General features: G+C 39.7%; 1 protein-coding gene across 1 annotated transcript in view; it reads left to right on the forward strand.

Moving 5' to 3' along the window:
- The window catches only part of LEKR1 (leucine, glutamate and lysine rich 1), a 174,723-nt gene extending 170,571 nt beyond the window's left edge, over positions 1 to 4,152 (forward strand). Inside the window, exon 13 of the mRNA XM_036753736.1 lies at positions 3,748 to 4,152. Within this exon, the coding sequence (XP_036609631.1) occupies positions 3,748 to 4,152 (405 nt within the window). The remainder of the gene's footprint in view (positions 1 to 3,747) is intronic.
- The last annotated feature ends 4,470 nt before the right edge of the window (positions 4,153 to 8,622 follow it).

Genomic DNA, 8,622 nt, shown 5'->3' on the forward strand with positions numbered 1-8,622 from the left:
ACAGTCACTACAACAGTCTAATGAATTTGAGGTCATGTGGATATGGTTATGTCCTTGAATGATAGAGATTTCAACCCCTTCATGCCTGCCCATTCTGTGAAACTCTTAGCCATGAGCTCTCATAAGTTTACCACAGTAGATCGACCCACTATGCAAGAACACTTCCCTAAATTCTTTTTTAAAAATCATTACTATTATCATGTAAACTTGACAAATACCAACAAATATGAACAGTTCAAAAAAAGAGATTGCATATGATGTCATGGATCTCTATTATGGACAACTTATTTTTAAAGAATATATAGGGGCAGCTATGTGGGGCAGTGAGTAGAGCACTGGCCCTGGAGTCAGGAGGACCCGAGTACAAATTCAGCCTCAGACACTTGACACACTAACTTGCTGTGTGACCTTGGGCAAGTTACTTAACCCCAACTGCCTTCCTTTCTCCCCTCCAAAAAAAATATAAATTTTTCCTAGTTGTTCCAGCACTGTCCTGCTTGTTCTCTGTGTCTCATACTGAATTTTCTTCCATTCTCTTGTATTTTTTGTTTTGCTGTCACTACATTCCCCTCAAACTCCTTCATTAGTCTTTTACCCGCCTTCATCCCACCCTTAATAAAAGTTCTCTCTTATAGCAAATGAGTGTAGTCAAGCAAGGCAGATCGCCACATTGGCCACCTCTTTCTGCTCCTCTAGTCTATCACCTCTCTGCCCAGAATTGGGCATTATCAGTCCTCTAGAGCCATGCTTAGTTACTTCGTTGATCAGAGTTCACACATCTTTCACAGTTGTCTTGCACTGAAGTTGTATAAATTGTCCTTCCATTTCTGCTCGCCTGAATCATTTCTGCTCTGAATAATTTCATAAAAGTTTTCCCAGATTACTCTGAATCTGATCCTTTTGTAATTTGTTATGGAAAATAACGGTTCATTATTTTTATATGCCACCATTTGTTCAGCCATTTTTCCAGTTTTTTAGGTTTAAAAGTGCTGTTACAAATTTTTTGTACATATGTATGCTTTCCCTTTTTCTTTGATCTCTTTGGGTGGGGGGTAATGCAGCCTGCATAGTGGGGTGTATAATTTCAAATTATTTTCAAGAATGGTTGGAACAATTTATAGTACAATAGCAAGGCAATATAGGGTCATAGGATCATGAATTGAAAGCTGGAAAGAACCATAATGCCCTCATTTTACAGATGAAGAAACTGAGGTACAGAGAGGGTCACAGAACTCTTTGTGGTAGGATTTGAACTCAGGTCTTCCTGACTCCAGGTCTAGCACTCTTTCTATACCACCTAACTTCCTGGTGTGCCTGTTTCCCATAGCTCCTCCAAAAATTGTCAGTATCCTTTTATTTTTTTTTGGTCATCTTTGCCAGTCTGATGGGTGTGAGGAGGAACCTCAAAGTTATTTTAGGTTATATTTCTCTTATTATTAATGTTTTAGAGCATTTTTCATATAGTGGTTCATAGCTTAATTTTCTTCTTTTGAGAAATGCCTATTCATATCTTTTGACCATTGGGAAATGGCTCTTCATCTTAGATGTTTGAATCAATTCCCTATAGATCTGAGAGTGTAGACTTTTCTTAGGGAAATTTAATGCAAATACTTTTACCAGTTAACTGATTCCTTTCTAAGTTTTAACTGTATTGTTTTTTTTTTACAAAAGCTTTTCAATTTTATATAATCAAAATTGTCCATTTCATCTTCTGTGGTCTTCTTTATTCTTTGTTTGGTCAACATCTCTTCCTTTATCCATAGCTGTGATAAGTATTTCCTTCCTTGCTTCTCTCTCTCCCCTTTTATTTGTGAGATGTTGATCTTAACCTATTTTTTTTCTAGACAGCTTTCGTTTTCTCATCAGTTTTTGTCAAGTAGTAATTCCTTACCCTGGTGGTCGGGGAATCATACTATTATATTCAGTTTCTCCTGGGTTTTGTGTACCTAGTCTTTTTTTCTCCTAAAACCAAAAAAGAAAAAAGAAAAGAAAAGAAAAACCACTCCTGGTTTCTGTGTTTGCATATTATTTAATTCCTTCTCTTGGGAATCAGTTGGATTATGAAGGGACATAGCTCTTTTCTCCCCTTCAGAATATAAGCACTTCATCATCATTTAGTTCCTTCCAATTACTCAGATGCACTTGCTTTTCTCTGTTTCTCTTGGCTCTTGTGTTTGCATTATCAATCAATAAAAATTTATTATCTACTATGTATCAGGCACTGTGCTAAGTGTTGGAATATGAAGAAAGGAAAAGAACAGCCCCTGCCTTCAAGGAGCTCCCAGTCTAATGGAGGAGACAGCCCCCAAACTATGTACAAACCAGCTTTATCAAGAACAAATTAGAGATAATCACAGAGGGGAGATGTGAGAATTAAGAGGAGTTAGGAAAGGCTTTGATTTTAGCTGGGTCTTAACTGAAATCAGGGAAGCTTGGAGGTAGAGATGAGGATGGAGAGCATTCTAGGTATGGGGGACAACTTGTTGAAAATTCCCAGCATTGGGAGATGGAGCATTTTATTCAACATGTGCCTAGCCCATGAACTTACTCATGAAACCACAATTACATGGATCCTAAACACTTGGAGGATCAACTTTCCATGGCACTTTACTACAAGTTCAGCTCAGCTGACAGCAGCTAATTACCCTTAGATATAAGCAGCTAAAAATTGAAGGGAGGAATCATTTTTCAGTTTGTGATCTAAAGCTTTATAATGCCTTGGTTATATTCACAAACATAAATTAGTTGAATAGAATTCAATTTTTAAAAGACTAGCTGTAATATGTAAAATGGCCAGTTGATTTTTCCTATTCAGATCATAACTGTAGAGTTAGAAGCAACCTTGGGAGCCATGAAGTTCAAGCCTCTCGTTTTACAGATGAGGAAACTGAGGCTGAGGGATGAGCTGGGCTCAAGCCCCAGATCTGTCATCTGCTAGGCTTGTGGCAGGCAGACAAGTCACTGAAGCTTATGCTCACTGCGGATAACCTCCCTCACTAGTAGAATGGGGAAGGGAATGCCTTATTTATAGTGGGAAGGATTAAATGAAAGATAATCTATAGAAAAGCATTTTGTAAATTGTAAAATATTATTTTTAGTCATAACCATTTCTTATCATTGGCTTTGAACTAATTCCGGCAGATAGCACTGTCTCAGAATAGTTAAAATTTTATATATGCATTTGTGTTATGTAATGTGTGTATATACATATACATACATGTACATACATACACCCATATACATATTTATATTGATAGATCTGCCTTTCTTGTGTTGCACTCAATTCACTGGACTTCATGACACGATAACTTTTCCTAATGGTAGATAGCTTGGTCACATCCCTTTGAGCAAAGTGGAGCACGGTGTCAGAGGCATGAGGCACGGGGAGTTCAAAGAGCACAAGGCTGCTGAGGAGCGCATCTCGGTTCTAGTCCTGCTTCTCCTCCTAGAGTAGTTGGGTCACCCCGACCAATCCTCTTCCAGCACTTTGGTGCAATGTCCGGTACGCAGTAGGAGCTTAATAAAAGCTTGGGGACTTGACCCGCCCCTTCTGGGCCTCCCGTCCCTCGTTAGTAAAAGGAAGGAGCTGGACTCTATGTTCCCTGAAGCTCCTTCCAGTTTTTCGGCCCCATAAGCCTCTCTTGCTCATCTGGGATGGCTTTGAGTCGGCTTCTCCACGTTTTCCCATTAGCCAGCCCGCCCTTCGTGCTCCACAACTGAAATGGGCTCTCTCTTTCCTATTTTCAGAACACCTTTCTTCAGGAAACAGTGCGGAGAGAGTGCGAAGAACGCTTCCAACTGACTGAAGCTCTGAGCCAAGCCCGCGAGCAGCTGCTGGAACTCCAGAAGCTCAATGGGAGCTTCCCACTATCCCGCTGTTCTCTCAGTCAGGGCAACCTAACCTCCCCAGCTGCTTCGATGGTCAGCAGTGGAGACAAAAGCCTCGCAAGCACAGCCCCAGGAAAAGGAATCAAAATCCCCATCCTGCACTGCGCCTCCAAGTCACCTAATTCACAGAGCCAGAACAAGTCCCCAGGTGGGAGCAGTGCCAGCTTCCCTGTCCCCAAACCTCCCAAGGGAAAGGCGTCTTCAATCAACGAAACAAGGCAGAGAATAGCTGCAATCCTGCAAAAGAGACTGAGTCAGCAATAAGCAGCAGAGACGAACTGGCCGCTGTGTAGAGTTCGATGTCTCGGATCCCAAGTGGTCTCTTCAGTTGAGGGCGTTAAGGAGCCAGAGTGGTTTAGATTTAAATTTAAATTCCAAAACAATCGCGAGAGAAGATAAGCCCAAGAGAGTAGAAGGGACTTAGAAAGACATTTAGAGAGGGCAGTTAGTATCTTTGTCTTTATTAAGGACCAGATCTTAAGAGATTAAGATTTGGGGGCTTTGCAAGGCATGTTGCTTGATTCAAAAAAAAAAAAAAAGGTAATCAGTGGATCTATTGTGTAGTCACATTTTCCAAGAGGCCAAGAGCTGAACTCAAAAGTTGCTCTAGAAATCAAGTTGTGGGTGGCCCAAGAGGCTGCTTGACATATGTAGGTCTGACCCAAACAGGTACAGTTTTAGAGGTCGCAATAGAAATTTTCCACCTAGACAATCCTTTCTATTTCTTGTATTACATAGAGATAGATCTCTACTTCCAAACAAGATAGTACTTTTTTTTTAGGTGAAATGTATCATATTAATGGAATGATCATTCATGAAGAGAAGGAAAGCATTTTATCCTTATATAAATAATTCCTAAGAATTTTACTTGAAGTATTTTTAGAGTTTGTGATCCTCACTGTCACGAATACGCATCATATCTGTGCCTTAAGCCCCTCGGGACATTGGAAGCCACCATAGCCTTTACCTTTTAGTATTCAAGTTAAGCAATAAAGGTAAGTAACAGCTAGGGAGCTAGGCAGCCGTGTGAGCCAGACTGACAGTCTGCATAGAAGGCGCTGTAGCACTAACATTAGAAAATAATGACCTTGATTTTCATAGGCAAAACATTTGTAAAGGTAGTGTTCAGTAAATGTTATTTTGTACTTGGAGTTGTTTAGGTTTAAACCGATATTCTTAAACAATTAAGGGAGAAGATCAGCCCAAGATAGTCAGAGGGACTTAGAAAGAAGCTGAGAGGAGGCCGTTGGTGTCTTTGTCTTTGGACTCCTGGTACTTCCTATTTTCTGTTCTCAGACTGAATTAGTATAAACAGAGACAAAGCCGACCATTTAGGTCTGCTTAAATTCTACGTATACTTCAAGACTCTCCCCGCCCCATTAGTCTTTTCTCATCTTTCTCTTCCTTTTCCTTAGATGAGAATCTATCTTCCCAATAAAGTTTCTCTTTAAATCTTTCATTAGCTACTGCATCAGGAAGTTCTAGCCTTCAAGGCCTTAGGTTGGAATGATATTAACAGATGTGTAATAAATCGTTTATATGCTGTTATACTTGCCTATGATATGTGACATGCACATTGATGAGTTAAGGTGCCATAAATCCTATCCATGTACAAAATGAAGAAATTGCTCAAACAAATGAACGCCATTTTGAGTCTCAGATTCTTCGGGACTTTCACTGACAGAGTCATAGAACTTTTGATAATTTCCACACGAGGTACACAGAGCCCCCTGAGAAGTTATTCTTTTGTCCTTGAGCACAACAAAGAACCACACCAAGCACTTCCATAATCCTGCCTTGTGCCTTCTTGAAATTCCAAGAAGAAATGGTATGAACAACATCATCATATAATGGGGCCCAATTGCAGTGAATTCAAAGGAACTGTCCAAATTTGTCACACCAGAATTTGTTTGGAGGAGGGTGGAATATAATTTGAAATGCTGGACATTGGCTAGGGCTTAGAAATCTTGTTTTGTTTTACAGAGTGGTTTTCATTATAGTGGCGTTTGACCTAAACTAATAGAGTTATTGAATTTTAGAGCTGGCAGGAAACTTACAGACTTTCTAATCTACCCTGCTTTAGGCAGCAAGACTTAGAAGCATATAATTTAGAAAGGGACCTTAGAGATCCTTCAAGTTCCACCCCCTTATTATACAGATAAAGATCCTAGAGTCCAAACAAGCCAGGTGAATTGTCCAAGGTCACAAGGAACAGAATTGCAATTTGAATCCAGGACCTCTGATTCAAAATGTAGTTCTCTTTCTAATCCACAGACATGTCTTCATACAGATGAGAAACTGAGGTCTACAGAGGTTTAAGAACTTGACATGGATCATATAGGTGGAGGAAGAACTAGGGTGGTGACCCAGTTTTCCTGCCCTGTCCTGAGCATATTTCCCTCATACTATTCTTTCCGCTCTAGGGTTATAGAGCTTCCATCTGCAAATTAAAATTGTTCACTGAAAGGGGGAAATGGTGACATTAATGATGGTGAAGTCACCTAAAACAACCTCATCTCCCATTATTGTTAGAAAATATGTTATCTCATTATCATGTGAAAATAAACCAGGCCAACTTTCTCCAGTCTTCAGTTAAGCTTTCTTTTGTTTTTGTTTCGTTTTTACCCCTAAATTACGACTCTGTTCATAGGATCCCAAAGGAGAGAATAGAGTCCCTTAAACTGAGCACATAAAGAAATTATCCACAAATTGTGGTTCCTATATTTCAATTCAATCTGATTCACCAAGCATTTATTAAGTGCCTACTAAATATGCAAGGCACTGTGCTAGGCAGTGGAGATGCAAAGACAAAAATGAAACAGTCCTCACTCTCAGAAGTGTCCGTTCTACTGGAATCGTTGCTAACCACTTGCTTTACAATGAGTACCTTTTAGTTTACCTGCTATACAAATCAGCCTAAAAACGGGCTCACACCAGATTATCACATTCATCAAATGTCCACAGAGGCAGTTCTGGGGAATTTACAGTTGACAATTAACTCTTCCTCATTTTAAACATTTGAACACCACAATCAGAGCTGTATACTTAGATCATTTGAAGGAAAGGGTTTGAGGGAGAGAAAACAACAACAACATGGAAATAAAACAGTGAACAGAGTAATGGATGATAAGGAAAAACACTTGAGTGGCGTCTCCTGCTCTCTCCCCCAGTCTGTGACCTGCTAGTACCAGTCACATAAAATACATGGGTTCTTGACAGGAAATCCCCTAGGCAGATCCAGCCCTCCAATATACACAGAGAGTCATCATTCCTCTGATCCCGGACTCCCTAGGTACCTAGACTTTCCAGTGACCTCAATGGGAGATTTATGCATGTATGGAGAATAGAGCATCACTTTGGAAATTTGCACATGTTCAGAGAATTGAGCATTCACTGTTGAAATTCTAAAAGAAACACCATTTTATTTTCCCCAGCATTAGGGTTTTTTTTTTTCCTTTTTAAAATGAAAATTAATGGATTCTTTTAAGCAACTTTTAACTTCCTGAATAAGAACACTGAATATTTTGCTCAGAACTACTTAAAATTTATATTTTCTGGTGATAGAATTGACTGGAAATCACATTAATATTTTAAATTATGTAAGATTAAGAAGCTGGTGTTCCATTAGCCTTTAAAAGTCTTTGTAGCCTTTAAAAGTCATTATCAATCAATTATAGTGATAGCAAAGTTCTCTGACTATGGTGTAAATGTTATCAAACTTCATCACATAAGTGCATCAGCAACCTCTCAGGTTCATGTGACTTTAAAGGACTGAATTGCTATGCCTACCTAATCTCCTGAAACAGTTAATGAAAGCACCAAACTCAAATCTCTCAGTCTTCATGTTTTTAAGAATCCAGTTTAGTCTGTGCTGAAACTTCCTAAGTCTCCTCATTTGTAGGGGTGGTTGATCTCTTTCCCTTTCGTGCTGTTTCTGAAGTAGATAGATCTAGGGTAGCAGCCATCAAAGCTTCACTGAGCCTGCCTGGGAACATGGTCAGTACTTGATCCCAGGGGGGTGGTAAACATCCCTTGAGTTTGAGCCAAGTCCCCTCATCACATCATTCTTTGCCCAGAGCCCCTATTCAAACATAAACCCTAACTCAACTCAAAAAAGGGTGGGTGTATTGGCTGTAAAAGAAGCCTGGATCTCTATGGAGGAGCCTCCAGGTGTTGGCTAGTACATTCTTAGGATTCAGAAGGATCTCGATTCAAGGGGAGCCATGTGGAACAGTTATTGCCATTCAGGGCTGCCTGGTGACTGTTCTCTTCTGTCTCCATGCATTGTTAAATGATAACATCACAGGATTTAGTAAGAAGGTCATTTAGTAAATTCCTTCATCTTACCAATAAGAAAATAGGAGACCATAGTTTGAAATAACTTGCGTAAGATCATGTAGCTAGTAAGAGGCAGAAGCAGGATTTGAACCCAGGTCCTCTGACTCCAAATCCAGCACCTGTACCATTGCCCCATGGTCTTCTATGTGTAAAGGCAATACGTACAAATCAACTAAAAACAGGCTACCTTTGTCAGAATATAGGAATCCACTGAACCTGATAGCTTGGACCGAGACACTCTAATGTGCATCGTATTTTGTACATGGACCCATTAATGACCCAAAACTCTGATGGATGCAGTAGCATTCCCAGAGCTGTGTCTACAGTATCTGGAAAAAGTTGTATTTTACATCTTAAAGACATTAGCTCTGTGTAGAAAGAAATCTTTTTAGTTGT

Source organism: Trichosurus vulpecula, chromosome 4, assembly GCF_011100635.1.
Source record: "Trichosurus vulpecula isolate mTriVul1 chromosome 4, mTriVul1.pri, whole genome shotgun sequence".
Classification (NCBI taxonomy): domain Eukaryota; kingdom Metazoa; phylum Chordata; class Mammalia; order Diprotodontia; family Phalangeridae; genus Trichosurus; species Trichosurus vulpecula.